At 45.2% G+C, this 21,166-nt stretch overlaps 1 protein-coding gene across 1 annotated transcript in view; it reads left to right on the forward strand.

Moving 5' to 3' along the window:
• The window catches only part of LOC124718676 (C3 and PZP-like alpha-2-macroglobulin domain-containing protein 8), an 852,528-nt gene that overhangs the window by 642,278 nt on the left and 189,084 nt on the right, over positions 1-21,166 (forward strand). The window contains exon 9 of the mRNA XM_047244301.1: positions 18,896-19,013. Within this exon, the coding sequence (XP_047100257.1) occupies positions 18,896-19,013 (118 nt within the window). The remainder of the gene's footprint in view (positions 1-18,895; positions 19,014-21,166) is intronic.

Genomic DNA, 21,166 nt, shown 5'->3' on the forward strand with positions numbered 1-21,166 from the left:
TCGATGAAGAGAACGTGATGCCAATCCTGAGCGGTCGATTAGGCATGTTGTTGGGCCTATCTGTACCGCGATGCATGGTGTCGTGGTTGCAAAGATGGACCTCGCCTTGGACATCGAGAGTGAAGTTGCGCATCATGCAGCCTATTGCACACAGTTTGAGTCGTAACACGACGTCCTGTGTCTGCACGAAAAGCTTTATTTAACATGGTGGTGTTGCTGTCAGGATTCCTCCGAGCCATAATCCGTAGGTAGCGGTCATCCACTGCATTAGTAGCCCTTAGGCGGCCTGATCGAGGCATGTCACCGACGGTTCCTGTCTCTCTGTATCTCTTCCATGTCCCAACAACATTTCTTTGGTTCACTCCGAAACGCCTGGACACCTTCCTTGTTGAGAGCCCTTCATGGCGCGAAGTAACAATGCGGACGCGATCGAACCGCGGTATTGACCGTCTAGTCATGGTTGAACTACAGACAACACGAGCCGTGTACCTCCTTCCTGGTGGAATGACTGGACCTGATCGGCTGACGGACCCCCTCCGTCTAATAGGCGCTGCTCATGCATGGCTGTTTACATCTTTGGGCGGGTTTAGTGACGTCTCTGAACAGTCAAAGGTACCGTGTCTCTCATACAATATCCACAGTCAATGTCTATCTTCAGGATTTCTGGGAACTGGTGTTATGCAAGTCATTTTTTGATGTGATATATATATTTCGTCCAGCCCAGACCGCTAAGGATTCTTCGAAATTCTAAACCTAAGGGGTATATATATATATATATATATATATATATATATATATATATATATATATATATCCCTTCTTAAACAACGCCTACAATATAAGATCCACACCTCCTCCAAATTTCAAGTTTCTATCCTTAGTGGTCTGGGCTGGACAATATATATAATGTCGCTATTAAGGCAGGTTTGAAGCTAGAACTACGAAAATTGGTATTTTACATGTAAAACGGGCATAAAGGACTGTCACAAACTGTGTGACGTGACAGCAATGCAGTTTGACAATCATCTGCTTTTCTAAAGAAAATCACTCATGAAAATCTAGAATAAGTTTACCCGCAACTATCAAAGACATTGAAAAAGTTATTAAAACGTTATAAACCTAGTGGAGAAGACTCTATTGAAGCAGAATTTTGAAATGGTCTCTACCAAAAGTAAAAAAAAAGAGCTAAAATTAATCTTCGAGAAAACTTGCAAAACAGAAAATCTCCCAGGAGAGTGGGTAGTGGTCTTGATAGATCCACTACGTAAGAAAGGCCATAAACAAGACTTTAATAACAGAGGCATTTCCTTGCAACCAGTTGCATATAACATAGTTTCCAAGATTGTACTAAATGAAACAGAAACAACGATGGAGAGTAATTTAGGAGAATATCAAGGTAGCTTTAGGGAGGGTAGATCATGTCACGAACAAGTATTTAATCTGAAGTCAGCCATCTGGCGCAGGTTACTGAATTCAAAAGTTAGAATTTTAAAAAGCTAATTTCGTGTACTGTTGTGTTTGAGGAATATTTAAAGCACAGTTGTCATGGTTGCACCGCGGGCTAGTGGTCTGAAGTCATCGTCCAGGGTTCGATTTCCACAGATGCCACTCTTTTTTTTTTTAATATTTTATTCCTCCCAGTCTTGAACTCCACCCCCGTCGGTGGTTCGAGTCCTCCCTCGGGCGTGTGAGTGTGTGTGTTGTCGTTAGCGTACGTTGGTTTGAGTAGTGTGTAAGCTTAGGGACCGATGACCTTAGCAGTTTGGTCCAATAGGAACTTACCACAAATTTCCAAATTTTTAAGTTAGGTCAGGGGGCTGCTCACCCTCTGTAATAAAAAAACTGAGTAAAGGAATCAACGACCAACTTGAACGGATGTCTTGTGACGTCCGCACAGTCCAAACGCAACAAACAATACCGAACAAAATGAAAAAAAACGCATAGATTGGTAAGTCATATTCCAGGGTTGGATTTCCACAGATGCAAATCTTTTTTTCAAAACTGTTTTGTTCCTCGTACTGTTAAATCGTTAATTATAAAATTTAAATATACCGGGTGATCAAAAAGTCAGAATAAATTTGAAAACTTAATAAACCATGGAATAATGTAGATAGAGAGGTAAAAATTGACACAAATGCTTGGAATGACATGGGGTTTTATTAGAACCAAAAAAGAATCACTAGACACGTGAAAGATCTCTAGAGCGCGTCGTTTGGTGATGATCGCGTGCTCAGCCGCCACTTTCGTCATGCTTGGCCTCCCAGGTCGCCAGACCTCAGTCCGTGCGATTATTGGCTTTGGGGTTACCTGAAGTCGCAAATGTATCGTGATCGACCGACATCTCTAGGGATGCTGAAAGACAACATCCGACGCCAATGCCTCACCATAACTCCGGACGTGCTTTACAGTGCTGTTCACAACATTATTCCTCGGCTACAGCTATTGTTGAGGAATTATGGTGGACATATTGAGCACTTCCTGTAAACAACATCATCTTTGCTTTGTCTAACTTTGTTATGCTACTTATTGCTATTATGATCAGATGAAGCGCCATCTGTTGGACATTTTTGAAATTTTGTATTTTTTTGGTTCTAATAAAACCTCATGTCATTCCAAGCATGTGTGTCAATTTGTACCTCTCTATCTACATTATTCCGTGACTTATTCAGTTTTCAAATTTATACTGACTTTTTGACCACGCGGTACTTAAACAGTTCACCTGAAATTAGTTTATTCAATTGCTTTACGATTACTACAATTGTTACAGTTTGGTATAATATTGCACGTGTTGTAACAGATTATTATGCTTTAGCTGCGAAGAAAGTGAGGAATAAATAAACAAAATATTGCGGAGTCCATTCCTGTCCTTTCTTAAATCTACAGTGTACTCTAGTAGTATTCTCTGGATCATTAGCAACGCAAAAGTAGGAATACTTGTTCCTCGTTTTCACGTAGAGCCAGTGGAAGAGTTCAACAAATCACAAAAAAACAATTTTGTTCTCTTTTTATTAGATGACTTCAAACCAATGAAAAGAATATATTTTTCTAAGCATCGTACGAGGAGACGCACAAACTCAGAAAAGTAGATTGCCCTGTTTAGATATTTCCCATTGAAATCAGTCTCATATGTTTTATTTTTCCAGTTACTTTGCTCCGGAACGTACGCTCCCTATTTTTACTTGTGGAGCCTTCTAGCTACGACGAATGTTGACTCCGCTGCGCAAACACGAGACCCTGGCGCGTCGCGAGATGAATCAATTACTGCGAATCGCCGCTGAAATCACAGCCCCTACCAACTTCCTCGCGTAATGGAATTTGCTCTTTAAAATATCCGGGGAAAACCTCGCTCTTTGTGCACGTACCAATAAACTGGTAGCGCAGTATCTCGTGTTTGAGGTGGTAAATTGAATTCGCCGTATTTCATCTATTTCAAATTGGAATTGTCGAAATAGGTTTGCCGCGGAAGTACGCACCGACACTACTGCATACTTTTCTGCCCTTTTCCTTTCTTAACGTCGCTTGATCAGGCCGCAACTCCCTGGAAACATGTTCGTAAGGGCAGAAATGAAGTTCAGTTCCGTTCCGTGGTTTAATAGTTTCAACAACGAGGAATCGATAGCTGTAATGAAACTGCAGCAAAACTGGAGCAAATATCGTAACACGTGTTGAGAAAAACCGTGTCCGCTCTGCGTTTTGAAAACTTGAACCACTCCACATGAAACAACTCATTTTCCAATCTCTGTGTAGTGCTTGCAACAATCCGAATTTTAGGACTCTTTCGTTTACGTCATATGCATTCCCGCAACACCGTTATTCGTAGCAGTAGCAACAAAGATAGTGAGAATTATAGAAAATTTGAAAAAAGACGCCAAAAATGTCGATGATTACCGATATGTGACGGACATGCAACAGAATAAGAACAATGGTAGAACACCTTTCATCTACATCTACATCCATACTCCGCAAGCCACCTGACGGTGTGTGGCGGAGGGTACCTTGAGTACCTCTATCGGTTCTCCCTTCTATTCCAGTCTCGTATTGTTCGTGGAAAGAAGGATTGTCGGTATGCTTCTGTGTGGGCTCTAATCTCTCTGATTTTATCCTCATGGTCTCTTCGCGAGACATACGTAGGAGGGAGGAATATACTGCTTGACTCTTCGGTGAAGGTATGTTCTCGAAACTTTAACAAAAGCCCGTACCGAGCTACTGAGTGTCTCTCCTGCAGAGTCTTCCACTGGAGTTTATCTATCATCTCCGTAACGCTTTTGCGATTACTAAATGATCCTGTAACGAAGCGCGCTGCTCTCCGTTGGATCTTCTCTATCTCTTCTATCAACCCTATCTGGTACGGATCCCACACTGCTGAGCAGTATTCAAGCAGTGGGCGAACAAGCGTACTGTAACCTACTTCCTTTGTTTTCGGATTGCATTTCCTTAAGATTCTTCCAATGAATCTCAGTCTGGCATCTGCTTTACCAACGATCAACTTTATATGATCATTCCATTTTAAATCACTCCTAATGCGTACTCCCAGATAATTTATGGAATTAACTGCTTCCAGTTGCTGACCTGCTATTTTGTAGCTAAATGATAAGGGATCTTTCTTTCTATGTATTCACAGCACATTACGCTTGTCTACATTGAGATTCAATTGCCATTCCCTGCACCATGCGTCAATTCGCCTCAGATCCTCCTGCATTTCAGTACAATTTTCCATTGTTACAACCTCTCGATACACCACAGCATCATTTCTACACAAAATGCAATATTGGGCCCTATTGGACCACAGAATGTAGGTCAAGCGCATTTCATAATTTTCTTAGTTTTCCTTTGTGCCCGAATTAAATTAATTCTCTCGGAATAATTTCTTCTCCTAAGTTAATCTCAGACCAACCAGTTCTACTCTACTTGGCAATTTCGGTCAAATCTTTGAACGGTGCGAAAACACGACTCCCTCGAAATCACACAACGAATTTTTGCCCCAATTTACACAGCCAACAAAAAGTGGGAAATGGGCAAATAGAATATCAGATTACCCAGCGTCTTGCAAAAAAACTTAGTTAATTTATTTTAAAATTATCAGGGTAATTAAGAAGAAATCAAATACTGATTTCAGATAGAATTGCGTAATCAATTGTTGTCCACGTTTTCAAAGCCAAAACACAAACGGTGTATCCTCTGACCATATTATCAATTAATCGCAGCTGGAATCGGCCAGCTGATACAAATACCTGAATGTAACATTTCGTAGGGATATGGAGTGGAATAATAACAAAGGTTCAGTTGTGGTAGCATTCCATCATATGATCCATCGTCTCCATTTTATCCCTATGTCCCAAGAACAGTGTTTGTTTAGTTAATACAAATAACGGCTCTCGATATATCAAAATATGTGTCATAGATATCGACGATGTGCACCGAAATTTTTCTTGCGAGATACACTTACCTATCGGTATATCGATACTTACTCAACAGCCCTAGTAGAAACAAGCTTGGCAACACGTCGCCGGACGTCGGCAACAGAATGTCAACATTGCTGTGCGTTTGGTCTCAATGACGCGCTTCAATTTTTGCAGTGTGTCCACTTACCGCTGTGGATTAACTGTGGCGCATTGTTGCATATGGTCAATCAGCAGCGGGCCTTTGCAGTCAAAGGAAAAGGTCACTGTGAATTTCCCGGAGGTGGTGTGCCTGTTGTTTCGACTACGGTGCACAAGTGTCGCTGGGATACCCTTACACATGCTCCACACAGTGCCGACATCTCCCCATGAGATTTCCATACCTCTGTCGGCACTAAATTTCCTTTGCAAAAACAGACATAATGTCTGATGCGATAACAGCAATCAGTGATTTTATAATATTACTTATAATCCGTCTTGATTGCAAATGTTTTTTTTTTTTTTTTTTTTTTGTTCATATGACCGGTTTCGGTTCATTCAGAACCATCTTCAGATCTGATATTTCAGTTACAGGAGTAACCCGTCCAAATTCAACAAATTTCACAAATTTCTGAATTTGGACGGGTTACTCCTGTAACTGAAATATCAGATCTGAAGATGGTTCTGAATGAACCGAAACTGGTCATATGAATAAAAAAAAATTGCAATCAAGACGGATTATAAGTAATAATATTACTAAATTTCCTTCTCAGTAAGAGGTGTACACCTCGGTACAACCATGGTTCTATAGGCACCCGCAAAAACTTTTCCATGAAGGCAGTTACCATCGTGTCTCCCTAACCTGTTAACAGCGGTTGCGATTACTTTTGCAACAACAAACAGTGTACCAACTTTTTCGCACCTGCCCCATTTCTACTGGACTGCCTGTTGCACATCCTTTTGAACCTCCTTAATGTGGTCTTCCTCTCTCCCTCTGTAGTTTTGACCTTCTACCACCTCTCCCACCCCCGTACATACACACACACACACACACACACACACACACACACACAAATCAAAATGATGAATACTTGAAACTTCAGGATGACTCCTATACAACCAAACACTTCTCTTAATCAGCTTGTGCCTTAAATTTGTTTCCGCCCCAATTCTATTCAGCAGCTCTCCATTAGGCAGCTCATCCGCTCATCTCATCTTTTGCTTTCTTCTCTGGCTCTACATTCCAAAACATTCTAATTCTCTTCCTACGTGAAGTTTTCATCATCCACATATGAGGCTACATTCCAGACAAGCACCTCCACAAAAGGTTCGTAACGTACAGATTTACACTGTCCAGACTGCAGATAAATGTACACTTTCCATTCACATTAGGGGGGCAGGGCATAAGATCAGGAAAGGCACCACAACACATTTTAATTTCCACCTTGTATACTTTTACAAATAAATTCATATAAATTTTTCAGCATGACCAGGAAGGATTCAAGATTCACACTCATAGCAGTAGAAGTTCAGAAACATAAAAAGAATTACATGTGAAATTTCATCATTTTTTTCACTTACTATTTGCTGCATTTGTTGCTGTAGGGACACTTTTCTTCATAAATAAGAGAGATTCTTCGATGAACTTTGCTCGGCACACAAACCATACTTACCGGTGCATGAAACTCTGGAATTTTACAAATCTATTCAAAACTGTGGTAAAAATTGAGGTAGTTAGCTATAAAATCTGGGTTTTTTCTAAACATAAAGTTTAAAATGTAACAGCTCATTCATTATTTTCATAAATTAAATAAATTGTAGCGTTTCATACACCTGTAAGTATGCTTTGTATATTGTGCAAAATTCATCGAAGAATCTCTCTTATTTACGAACAAAAGTGTACATATAGCAACAAATGCAGCCAGTAGTATGTGAAAAAATGATGAAATTTCACATGTAAGAAATCATTATTTTGTTATGTTTTTGAATTTCCACTGCTATGAGTGTGAATCCTGAATCCTTCCTGGTCATGCTGACAAAGTTTTATAAATGTATTTGTAAAAGTATAGACAGTGGAAATTAAAATGTCCTGTGGTGCCTCTCCTGCTCCAAGTCGGCCCCTTTGACGTCGTACTCCCTCCCCCATTAATAATAGACAGAATGTACATCACAAGGGGGTCTAAACAGGAGATGGGACACAGCATCTCCGAGGCAGTGATGAAGTGTACCGTGAATATCAGGAAACCGGTAAAACATCAAATTTCCGATATCGCTGCGGCCGGAAAAAGATCCTGCAAGAGCGGTACCAAAGACGACTGAAGAGAATCGTTCAACGTGACAGAAGTGCAACCCTTCCGCAAACTGCTGCAGTTTTCAGTGCTGGGCCATCAACAAGTGTCAGATACGCGTGCCGTGCGGAGTGGCCGCGCGGTTTGAAGCGCCATGTAACGGATTTCGCGAGCTTTCCCGCCGGAGCTTCGAGTCCTTCCTCGGGCATGGGTGTGTGTGTGGTCTTAGTGTAAGTTAGTTTTAGTTAGTTTAAATAGTGTTAGATTAAATAGTTTAGGGACCGGTGAACTCAGCAGTTCGGTCCCCTAGGAATTCACACACACACACACACACACACACACACAAAACGCTTTTCGTACCGCCTGGGCCTCTCAGTTCATACATTGAACTGTTGGTGACTGGAAACAGCGTGCGATCCATTGAACGAAACGTCATCGATATGAGTTTTCAGAGCCGAGTACCCTTGACGATTGCACGACACAAAGCTTTACTCCCCGCCTGAGCCCGTCAACACCGACTTTGGACTGTTCATGGCTGGAAACATGTTGCCTGGTCGGACGAAAATGGCTCTGAGCACTATGGGACTTTTCTGAGGTCATCAGTCCCCTAGGATTTAGAACTACTTAAACCTAACTAACCTAAGGACATCACACACACATCCATGCCCGAGGCAGGATTCGAACCTGCGACCGTAGCGGTCGCGCGGTTCCAGACTGTAGCGCCTAGAACCGCTTGGCCACCCCGACCGGCATGTCGGACGAGTGTCGTTTCAAATTGTATCAAGCGAATGGACGTGTTCGGGTATGGAGACAACCTCACGAATCCATAGACCCTACTTGTCAGCGAGGGACTGTTGAAGCTGGTGGAGACTCTGTTATGGTGTGGGGCGTGTGCAGTGGGAGTGATATGGGAGCCCTGATACGCCTAGATACGGCTCTGACAGGTGACACGTACGTAAACATCATGTCTGATCACCTGTATCCATTCGTGTCCATTGTGCATTCCCACGGACTTCGACAATTCCAGCAAGTCAATACGACGCCGTACACGCCGAGAATTGCTACACAGTGGCTCTAGGAACACTCTTCTGAGTTTAAACACTTCCACTGGCCAGCAAACTCTCCAGAAATGAACATTACTGAACATATCTGAGATACCTTACAACATGCTCTTCAGAAGAGATTACGGATTCATGGACAGCCCTGCAGGATTCATGTTGTCAGTTCCCTCCAGCACTACTTCAGTCGAGTCTATGCGACGTCGTGTTTCGGCACTTCTGCGTACTCGTCGGGGCTGTTCAGTGTATTTATTTTTTATTTAGCGTATGGCATTTAGACACAATTGTTATTACAATCAATATGCAAAATTGTAATAATTTGGCATTAGATATTCTTACAGTTATTACAATAGTTATACAGAATTATACAAAATTATACAAAATTACACATAATACACATGTTACAGTAGTTATACAAAGTTATAGTAGTTTGGAAGTAATTACAAACAAACATCTAATGAGTTAATATATGCAATTGATTCTGGAGTCGCCATCAGGAAATCTTCTGGAGTCCCATCATAGGCTGTCCTGGGGCAGTCTTCTATTATGTGCTGGATAGTTTGATTTTCTCCACATTGACATAGCGGCGATTCTGTCATGCCCCACTGGTAGAGGGAATAGGCGCATCTGCCATGTTTAGTTCTAATTCTGTTTAAAGTTGCCCAGGTTTTGCGTGATAAGTCAAAACCTGGAGGCTTCTGGGAGATACATGGAAGTTTGCTGATGTTCTTTAAGGACCATTCTTGGTGCCAGGCGCTGGTTATGTTGAATTCTTCCTCTGTTGCAGATGTTCAGTGTATAATAGACTAGAGATGGGTAGTTCGCGAACGAACAGGTGCAAAGGAACGGTTCACCAAGATGAACGAAAGAACCGAGGAACGAATTCCAAGGAACGATCGGTTCATAGTTCACTTCGGTCGCGGCGGTCTACTTATAGTTCCCGGGAACGAGGAGCGATCGGTTCATAGTTCACTAGTTCACTTCGGTCGCGGCGGTCACTTCGGCAGTTCTCGTTCCAGCCTCGGTCGCGTGCTCTTCTCAGTGTCGGTCTCCCTCAGCCGCACTCGTCGTTCTTCGCATGACCACATGTCTCAGTTCCACTGCCGACTGCTCCTAGTTAGTTCAGTATCCAGTTGTTCGTTTCGTTCACTGCGCTCGCCCATTTTACATGTGTTCCAAACTGTTCTTGCACTTGGGTCTGGGTATTCAGTGTACACAACCGGTAATCAGAAAGTATTTTATAGTTACGTAAATTACATAAAAATTACGTTGTACGTAACAGGTACGTCTTTTCAGGTAACAAAAGGGCATATCAGATCACTTCATTGTATCGATGAACAGCAGAAGAGATACTTATAACAAGGCAAGGTTTTTGTTATTCATATATTTTTTGGTTTCATCCACTTGCTTTAGCAGCTAACTTTCAATAATTTGTGTAATTTTTTGTGTAAGAAAATTCATATAAAACGATTTTCGTGTATCTTTCATATACAAAACATTATATTTAGGAACGCTCTAATTATTTTTAAGTTTGGTTGTTTCCAATTTGCATTACTTGCTAGTTTGGTTTCTTTGAAAAAGAAAAGAGTGGTTTGTGTGTCATTTTGGAACAGTAGGAAAAGCGGTGCCTCTCCATTTGAAAAGACATAGATTGCCATAAAATCGTATTTACATATTATCTAAAAAACATTTGTTCAGAAGGAGCTTTCAAACCAGAAACATTACTACTGCGAACTTCATTATTATTATTATTGCTGTATTAACTTTAATAATGGAACATAAAAACCTAATTTTCACTAAGCGTGTGACGCAAGTATGAGAAAACCACATTTTATTTTATGTTTCCATGAAGTCTCTACTTCGCCTACGAACTCAGAGACAACGTGAAGTACATGTAGGGTGTAAACGATTATTGTTTACAACGTAGCATAGCTATGTAGTGGAAGTCGAAACGAAGAATTTCATACAAGACACTCGTGGTCTATTAAGTTGGGAAACAGCCACCAACAGGTTTACAAGACTACATGAGCTATAGCCCATGCGCGTCGCGTGAGATTTTCATGTTCTCTTCTCCAGCTCTCTACACATCGTCATCGATTGTTTCGCAATTGTTGCTTGAATTAGCTTGTTATTTCTACACTGCCTGATTATTACATGTTTGTCTGTTTGTCGTATCTACTCGTAGTGGGCAACACATCGTCCGTAATTGGCGAGCAGTCTGTACTCGGGGCCGGTTTTCCGTGCGCCACCCTATATATTATTTCCCTGCGATTAGCCACCCAAGGCTACAGTTGGCTAAACGAGAGGTTCTGTAGAATCACAGAAATTACTTCTAAAAGTGTGTAAGAATTCTGTAATGAATAAAAACTGTACTCCAGGGGAGAGACAAATGCCCTCTCTTGGTGCCCTCCATCCATCAGTCACCTACACTACTAGTTTTCAGTTTTTCATAAGAGCCATATACCAAGCACAAATGAACGGTGAACGAGTAAAAATGAACGGTTCCATAAAAAGAACGATCAGCAGTGAACTACTTCCCAAGGATGAACGAGTTTACCCATCTCTATAATAGACGCGTAAAACTTCTCTTGCAATTTTCTCGGAATTGCCAGCGTAGAACACCTTATTAGTTGCACATTACGTTGTTTTTAATGGCCTACTGAAGGTGTACAACGTTGAAGTAAATCCGTCATCCCAGCATCCTAGCCTCCTCTCGTCAGTACGGACTTACGGCAAGCGTACCAACACGAACACGCTCGAGGTTTGTTCCCGCTAGACTGCCGGTATACAAACCAAAAGGCAGTTATAAGAGTTGAGGGGCATGAAAGGGAAGAAGTGGTTGGGAAGGGAGTGAGACAGGGTTGTAGCCTCTCCCCGATGTTATTCAATCTGTATATTGAGCAAGAAGTGAAGGAAACAAAAGAAAAATTCGGAGTAGGTATCAAAATCCATGGAGAAGAAATAAAAACTTTGAGGTTCGCCGATGACATTGTAATTCTGTCAGAGGCAGCAAAGGACTTGGAAGAGCAGTTGAACGGAATGGACAGTGTCTTGAAAGGAGGATATAACATGAACATCAACAAAAGCAAAACGAGGATAATGGAATGTAGTCGAATTAGGTCAGGTGATGCTGAGGGAATTAGATTAGGAAATGAGACACTTAAAGTAGTAAAGGAGTTTTGCTATTTGGGGAGAAAAATAAGTGATGATGGTGGAAGTAGAGAGGATGTAAAATGTAGAATGGCTATGACAAGGACAGCGCTTCTGAAGAAGAGAAATTTGTTAATATCGAGTATAGATTTAAGTGTCAGGAAGCCGTTTCTGAAAGAATTTGTATGGAGTGTAGCCATGTATGGAAGTGAAACATGGACGATAAATAGTTTGGACAAGAAGCGAATAGAAGCTTTCGAAATGTGGTGCTACAGAAGAATGCTGAACATAAGATGGGTGGATCACATAACTAATTAGGAGGTATTGAATAGGATTGGGGAGAAGAGACGATTGTGGCACAACTTGACTAGAAGAAGGGTTCGGTTGGTAGGACATGTTTTGAGGCATCAAGGGATCACCAGTTTAGTATTGGAGGGTAGCGTGGAGGGTAAAAATCGTAGAGGGAGACCAAGGGATGAGTATACTAAGCAGATTCAGATGGATGTAAGTTGCAGTAGGTACTGGGAGATGAAGAAGCTTGCACAGGATGGAGTAGCATGGAGAGCTGCATCAAACCAGTCTGAGGACTGAAGACCAGAACAACAGCAACAACAGACTGCCGATGAGCTCTCCGCCCTCGCTCTAGCGCCCGCTGAGGAAAGCGAGATGGAGGAGTGATCGCAGCGCCCTCGGCTGGCCGCTCCACAGACACTCCGTGGCGGGGCGGGGTCGGTGTGACTCCTCCCTCGGCAAACAGCGGGCGGCGCTAACGAGGCGGTGGTGCGCCCCGGCACCAGCGGCGCCGCACACCCCCCGCCACGCACCACCACTCGCAGTAGCCTCCGGCGCCCTTCCGACCCCCCTCTTCCTGCGTGCCCACGTGTCACCGAGACCACGGGTGCGAGACACGTGTACCAGGCCCTCCTCAAACACTGATTGCATGCACTCAGCTTCAGCTGCCAGAAACTACACTACTGGCCATTAAACTCGCTACACCAAGAAGAAACGCAGATGATAAACTGGTATTTATTGCACAAATATGTTATACTAGAAGTGACATGTGATTACATTTTCACGCAATTTGGGTTCATACATCCTGAGAAATCAGTACCCAGAACAACCAGCATGTAGAGGTACAGCTGTCCATGCAGCTTCAACACGATACCACAGTTCATCAAGAGTAGTGACTGGCGTATTGTGACGAGCCAGTTGTTCGGCCACCATTGACCAGACATTTTCAGTTGGTGAGAGATCTGGAGAATGTGCTGACCAGGGCAGCAGTCGAAAATTTTCTGTATCCAGAAATGCCCGTATAGGACCTGCAACATGCGGTCGTGCTTTATCCTGCTGAAATGTAGGGTTTCGCAGGGATCGAATTAAGGGTAGAGCCACTGGTCGTAACATATCTGAAATGTAACGTCCACTATCCAAAGTGCCGTCAATGCGAATGACCGAGACGTGCAACCAATGGCACCCCCATTCCATCACGCCGGGTGACACGCCAGTATGGTGATGACGAATACACGCTCCCAATGTACGTTCACCGCGATGTCGCCAAACATGGATGCCACCATCACGATGCTGTAAACAGAACCTGGATTCATCCGAAAAAATGACGTTTTGCCGTTCGTGCACCCAGGTTCGTCGTTGAGTACACCGTCGCAGGCGGTCCTGTGTGTGATGCAGCGTCAAGGGTAGCCGCAGCCATGGTCTCCGAGCTGATAGTCAATGCTGCTGCAAACGTCGTCGAACTGTTCGTGCAGATGGTTGTTGTCTTGCAAACGTCCCCATCTGTTGACTCAGGGATCGAGACGTGGCTGCACGATCCGTTACAACCATGCGGATAAGATGCCTGTCATCTCGACTGCTGATGATACGAGGTCATTAGGATCCAGCACGGCGTTCCGTATTACCCTCCTGAACCCACCGATTCCATATTCTGCTAACAGTCATTGGATTTCGACCAACGCGAGTAGCAATGTCGCGATACGATAAACCGCAACCGCGATAAGCTACAATCCGACCTTTATCAAAGTCGGAAACGTGATGGTACGCATTTCTCCTCCTTACACGAGGCATCGCAACAACGTTTCACCAGGCAACGCTGGTCAACTGCTGTTTCTGTATGAGAAATTGGTTGGAAGCGTTCCCCATGTCAGCACGTTTTAGGTGTCGCCACCGGCGCCAACGTTGTGTGAATGCTCTGAAAAGCTAATCATTTGCATATCACAGCATCTTCTTCCTGTCGGTTAAATTTCGCGCCTGTAGCTCGTCATCTTCGTGGTGTAGCAATTGTAATGGCTAGTAGTGTAAAACATTCTTTGATCGCAAATACAGTCATCTCTTTTAGCCATTACTATCATGATGAGACTCATACGTCTCCTTAAACTTGCAGCTAACTACCATGACTGCCTTCGTCACGAGGTATAAAAAGTTTGAAGTTAATCCAAAGACTGAGCACAATTTATTGCTCGACCACTGCCCTTTACGCAAGAAGTTATTTGGCTTGGCATCGAATGAAAGTGTTTTTGGAAGTTCTCCTGAGGCATATCGTGCCAAACTCTGTCCAACTGCTGTGTTAGATCGTCAATGTAGAGCTGGTTGGAGGGCCCTGAAGATAGTAGTCGAAACCTTCTCAACTGTGATCCAACGACATTGCAGGCCAAGGTAGGTTTCGTCAAGCACGAAGACAAGCAGTAGAAACTCTCACTGTGCGCGGACTGGCATTATCTTGCTGAAATGTACGCCCAGGATGGCTCGCCATGAAGGGAAGCAAAACAGGGCGTAGAATATCGTCGAAGTACCGCTTTGCTCTAAGGATGCCGTGGATGGCAACTAAAGTGGTGCTGCAATGAAATGATATAACATCCCAGACCATCATTCCCGGTTCTCGGGTCAATATGACTGACGACACTCAGGTTGGTATGCCACCACTGTCTGTCTCCAGACATGTGTTTGCTGGTCATCGTGGCGCAGTTCGAAGCAGGACTCTTGATTGAAGACAATTACACTCCAATGAATGAGATTCCAGGCCGATCACTAGTCTGGAGAACCCTTGGACAGCATTGAGATAGCAGCCAGTGTGGCCGAGTGGTTCTAGGCGCTTCAGTCCAGAACCGCCCTGATGCTACAGTCGCAGGTTCAAATCCTGCCTCGGGGATGGATGTGTGTAACGTTCTTATGTTAGTTAGGTTTAAGTAGTTCTAAGTCTAGGGGACAGATGTTAAGCCCCATAGTGCTCAGAGCCCTTTGGAACATTTTTGAAGCATTGAGATACCAACCTGACTCTCGACCAGTACACAGCCCGACATCCGGGAGTGATGCTCGGGGGTGCCCTTTGGTTGTCAACTGTGGATCGCTTGCAGCACAGTGGTATGTCTACGATATTCTACACCCCATTTCATTGCCATTCATGGCAAGCCATCCTGCCGCCTGCACATGGTGAGAATTTATACTGTTGTCTTCGTGCTTGACAGATACTACTTTGGCCAGCCAGTTGGCCGGATCTCGACCCATTTGAGATAGTTTGGTGCATTATGGACAGAGCCCTCCAACCACCTTGAGATTTTGAAGACCTAACGCGCCAATTGGACAGAATTTGTCACGATATGCCTCCGGATAACGCCCAACAGCTCTGTCGACCAATGCCAAGCCGAATAGGCTAACTGTTTGCATGGGGGCCAGAGGTGGTCATACACGTTATTAATTTGGTCAAGTTGTGAAGCCCTTTCTCTTGAATAAATCGTTGAGTGTCTCCGAAATGGTATTCGCTTGTTTGTCTGTGCATGCACATCACATCTGTCGATTTCCGTCCCAGTCGGATAATACCTTTTGTAGTGTCTTGCACCTTAAGGAAGCAAGGAAGAGGAAGTTGTTGTGGGCGGCAGGTATCTTCTTTCTACAATGCAAATGCACATTTGGGTTAATACAACTTGAATGGAGCCCATGTGTTGTGGTACAAGCTCATCAGTAGTAGTCCTCTTGCAAGCAATATTCACTGCTAGTTAAGTACAATTCTGGTGTAGGTAAACTTGCCTTGGTATAGGCGCCAATCTGGTCGCTATGTACTGTCGTAGCCTCAAACCCCCTCTGTGAGTAAACTGACAGACGCAAAACTGGATAACTGAGTGCTTGAGTGAGTCCCTCCAGTCAGCAGCGGCGGCCTAAATACCTGCTGTCGAGAGGGCGTTGGTGGCGTATTGCTCGTGCGTGTGTCTTTGGCCTCTCTCGTTTTAGGCACGCTCGATCCAGCAACTACTAAATGATCTTCGCACTCCATCTTAGGCGAACGGTGTGCTGGCGACAGCTTACACCAGCACACCATTCTGCTTCATCGTTTTTTATCACTTTTTGTTTTCCTCAAAGTGTAAAGTGTATCACAATAAATCGTTGGAGACTGTTGGTCACATATATAAAACTGCTGAGGACAATATCCCTGAAAAACATCAGATATTTTACTGAATAAAATGTTCTTGGGTTTCCAACCGCTTCAGTTTCTTAAAACTACACGAGCTTTTGGCCAAGCACTCCTTGGCCATTGTCAAGTGTTATGACTGCCAGCGGGCTGTTGGCGCGCCCTTATATACGCTAGCTGCCGGCTGTGACGTCACTGGTGCGCTGTGGCCAGAAATACATCGGACAAACAGTGTGCACTGTGGAACAACACAGGAAAGAACATGAGAGTTGTTATCGCCTACGCTATCCAGAGAAATCTGCGTTAGCTGAGCATCCGTTAGAAAAAGGTAACCACATAAAATTTGACGATACCTCTGTCGTGGCTCGCACTAACAGCTTCTGGGACAGTTTAATAAAGGAAACTATTGAAATAAAAATTACCGCAAACACCCTGAATAGAGACGGTGGCTTGCAGCTCAGCGCTGCGTGGGATCCAGCAATAGCGCGGTTGAAGAGGGCACATCGAACGCCGACTCAAAACATGCCCATATATGGCGATGTCACGGTCACCAGGTCACAGCTGGCAGCTAGCGTATATAAGGGTGCACCAACAACCCACTGGCAGTCATAAAACTTGCCAATGGCCAAGGAGTGCTTGCCCGAAAGTTCGCGTAGTTTTAAGCAATTGACGCAGTTGGAAACCCGAGAACATTTTGTTCAGTGTTATCGCTGCGACACTCTGCATTCATACAGATATTTTACTGTTGCATCTGGACAGTGTAGTGAGTTCCAGAAGCTTGTACACATTGAGTATCAAATCAGATTCCTGTCTAGGTTCAGGACATCCAGGCAGTACATCGCCAAGGTGTAAAAATAAAGTCAGGAATTGTAGTGTTGTAGAGCTGTTACCGTTTTGTTCGCCATGCAGTATCCTTGCAGTCGACTTCTATAACACTGGTGGCACTCATGAGTAGCACCACATTTTGCCTAGCACTGTGCTGCATCAATCTGCTGACGAGGATCTGACTGGGATTGGGGTTTGTGACTGTGTTGCCGAGCTTACTGACCAGCCTAACCATGCCCCTGACTGTGATTGGGGTTGCGGCTGTGTTGCTGAACTAGCTGACCAGCCTAACCGTGCCCCTGATTGTGACTGGGGTTTGCGACTGTGATGCTGAGCTCGCTGACCAGCCTAACTGTGCCCCTGACTGTGATTGGGGTTTGCGAGTGTGTTGCCGAGCTCACTGACCAGCCAAACTGTACCCCTAACTGTGATTGGGGTTTGCAACTGTGTTGCCAAGCTCGCTGACCAGCCTAACCGTACCCCTGTCTGTGATTGGGGTTTGCGAGTGTGCTGCCGAACTCGCTGACCAGCCTAACTGTGCCCCTGACTGTGATTGGGGTTTGTGACTGTGTTGCCGAGCTCGCTGACCAGCCTAACTGTGCCCCTGACTGTGATTGGGGTTTGCGACTGTGTTGCCAAGCTCGCTGACCAGCATGACCATGCCCCTGACTGTGATTGGGGTTTGCGACTGTGTTGCCGAGCTCGCTGACCAGGCTAACCGTGCCCCTGACTGATATTGGGGTTTGTGACTGTGTTGCCGAGCTCGCTGACCAGGCTAACTGTGCCCCTGATTGTGATTGGCGTTTGTGACTGTGTTTCCGAGCTCGCTGACCAGCCTAACTGTGCCCCTGACTGTGATTGGGGTTAGCGACTGTGTTGCCGAGCTCGCTGACGAGCCTGACCGTGCCCCTGACTGTGATTGGGGTTTGCAAGTGTGTTGCCGAGCTTGCTGACCAGCCTAACCGTGCCCCTGACTGTGATTGGGGTTTGCGAGTGTGTTGCCAACTCGCTGACCAGCCTAACTATGCCCCTGACTGTGATTGGGGTTTGCGAGTGTCTTGCTGAGCTCGCTGACCAGCCTAACTGTGCCCCTGACTGTGATTGGGGTTTGCGACTGTGTTGCCGAGCTGGCTGACCAGCCTAACAGTGCCCCTGACTGATGTTCGGGTTTGCGACTGTGTTGCCGAGCTCGCTGACCAGCCTAACCGTGCACCTGACTGTGACTGGGGTTTGCGACTGTGTTGCTGAGCTCGCTGACCAGCCTGACTGTGCCCCTGACTGTGATTGGGGTTTTCGACCGTGTTGCTGAGCTCGCTGACCAGCCTGACTGTGCCCCTGACTGTGATTGGGGTTTGCGACCGTGTTGCTGAGCTCGCTGACCAGCCTGACTGTGCCCCTGACTGTGATTGGGGTTTGCGACCGTGTTGCCGAGCTCGCTGACCAGCCTGACCTCGCCCCTGACTGTGATTGGGGTTTGCGACTGTGTTGCCGAGCTTGCTGACCAGCCTAACGGTGCCCCTGACTGTGATTGGGGTTGCGACTGCGTTGCCGAGCTCGCTGACCAGCCTTACCGTGCCCCTGACTGTGGTGGGGTTTGTGACTTTGTTGCCGAGCTCGCTGACCAGCCTAACCGTGCCCCTGAGTGTGATTGGCGTTTGCGACTGTGTTGCCGAGCTCGCTGTCCAGGCTAACCGTGCCCATGACTGTGATTGGTGTTTGCTACTGCGTTGCCGAGCTCGTTGACCAGCCTAACTGTGCCGCTGGGTGTCTTTGTGTCCGCAGCTTCGAGGTGCAGGCGGTAATGGCGCCCACCAGCCAGCTGCTCGTCTACTACGTCACCGAGGAGGGCGAGCCCGTCAGTGACGTCATCAGCTTCGATGTCAGCCTGCAGCACAGTGCCGTAAGTTCATTGTACAGCTCCCCATTTCCTTGAATTGGTTGATTATTGTTTAAATGACTATGACCAATTACCAGGCGCGTTTTTTAAGTAAGGCCCGTTTTGTTGTACACACTAGTAGTTAGCGCGCATACCGCAACGAGCGCGTGCGTCGCATACTGGCATGCCTCGGGAACAGCTGCGCTCAGCTTCAGCTCTGTAGCTAACCCGTACAGTTCTGTTCTGTGCTTTCAAAATATTTAAGACTATCAACTCGACCGCCGCGTGTGAGATTCGCTCAGTGATACGGTTTTTGTCAGCAAGGAACCCCTTCTGCTGCAGATTGGCGATGTGTATGGTGATATTGTTGGGAGTGAAAGCAAAGTGCGTAAGTGGGTACGAGAATTCAAATATGGCCGTGAGAACGTCCATGATGAGGACCGCTCCGGTCGCCCTTCTTTGTCTACAGAAGATTTGGCGTTTCAGTTGAAGCGAGGATTCGTGAGAACAGGCGCTCCACAATAACGGGTCTCTCAAACGGATTTCCTGACGTGTCGAGATCAGTGGTTTACAACTTTGTTTCTGAACACCTAAAGTTTAGGAAACTGTGCCCCCGTTGGGTCCTGAAACTCCTAACAGAGGACCACAAATACCGAAGATTTGAGTGTGCGATGAAGTTCTTGACTCGGTGTCACGAAGAATGTGACGGCTTGTTGAGTCAGATCGTAACTGGAGACGAAACATAGGTTTCACATATCACGCCCGAATTGAAGCAACAGAGCGTTGAATGGAGACACACACGCTCGCCTGTAAAGGTGAAGGCCAAACAGACTCTGTCCCAGCGGAAAATCATAGCGTCGCAGTTTTGGGATAGGCACGGTGTTTTGTTGGTCGACTTCATGCAACGATGAACCACTATCAATGCAGAAGCGTACTGCCAAACCCTGAGAAAGCTACGCAGAGAGATTCAAAACAAAAGACGTCGCATTCTGACAAAGGGAATTGTCCTTCTCCATGACAATGCAAGACTTCACACTGCAGGCCAGACCCGCGATTTAGTTGACAGTTTCGGCTGGGAAGTTTTAGATCACCCACCTTACAGTCCTGATTTTGCGCCGAGCGATTACCATCTGTTCCTCCACCTCAAAAAAATGGTTCAAATGGCTCTGAGCACTATGGGACTCAACTTCCGAGGTCATAAGTCCCCTAGAGCTTAGAACTACTTAAACCTAACTAAGCTAAGGACATGACTCACATCCATGCCCGAGGCAGGATTCGAACCTGCGACCGTAGCGGTCGCGCGGTTCCAGACTGTAGCGCCTAGAACCGCTCGGCCACTCCGGCCGGCGCTCCTCCACCTCAAACACCACCTCAGTGGCAACCGTTACAATGATGACGACGACGTGAAAATGGCAGTGAACTCTTGGTTATCGGAGCAGGCATCAAGTTTTTATGAAGAGGGTATTTTAAAATTGGTTGAAAGGTATGATACGTGTTTCAACAAACTTGGCAACTACGTCGAAAAATAGAGTGAAGTATGTACTTTCTGAAAATAAATTTCTTCAAATAACCTTTGGTTGTGTACGTATGTTCAAACGGACCTTATTTAAAAAACACGCCTCGTATTATTATTGTTCTCGTGTGAGAAACATACTTAAAACACAGTTTATACAATTGCTAACATATCCACACAATTTATGTAATATTTGACCAAAATTTGGCCACTTCCAGTGCATTTTCCACTGGCCAGTGAAGGTCATCTCCTGTGAAGATGTGAAGATGGCTGGACGCAATCGACACGTGTGCATATTTCCAGAATGTGATTTTCACTCTGAAACTAAGTGTGCGCTGATACGAAACTTCCTGGCAGATTAAAACTGTGTGCCGGACCTTTGCCTTTCGCCGGCAAGTGTTCTACCTTCTGAGCACCTTCAATTCGGCCAGTACCTCGTCTCGTACCTTCCAAACTTCATAGAAGCTCTTCTGTGAAGCCGGCCGCGGTGGTCTAGCGGCTCTAGGCGCTCAGTCCGGAACCGCGCGACTGCTACGGTCGCAGGTTCGAATCCTGCCTCGGGCATGGATGTGTGTGATGTCCTTAAGTTAGTTAGGTTTAAGTAGTTCTAAGTTCTAGGGAACTGATGACCTCAGATGTTAAGTCCCATAGTGCTCAGAGCCAT

The sequence above is a fragment of the Schistocerca piceifrons genome, chromosome 10 (genome assembly GCF_021461385.2).
Source record: "Schistocerca piceifrons isolate TAMUIC-IGC-003096 chromosome 10, iqSchPice1.1, whole genome shotgun sequence".
Taxonomy (NCBI): Eukaryota; Metazoa; Arthropoda; class Insecta; order Orthoptera; family Acrididae; genus Schistocerca; species Schistocerca piceifrons.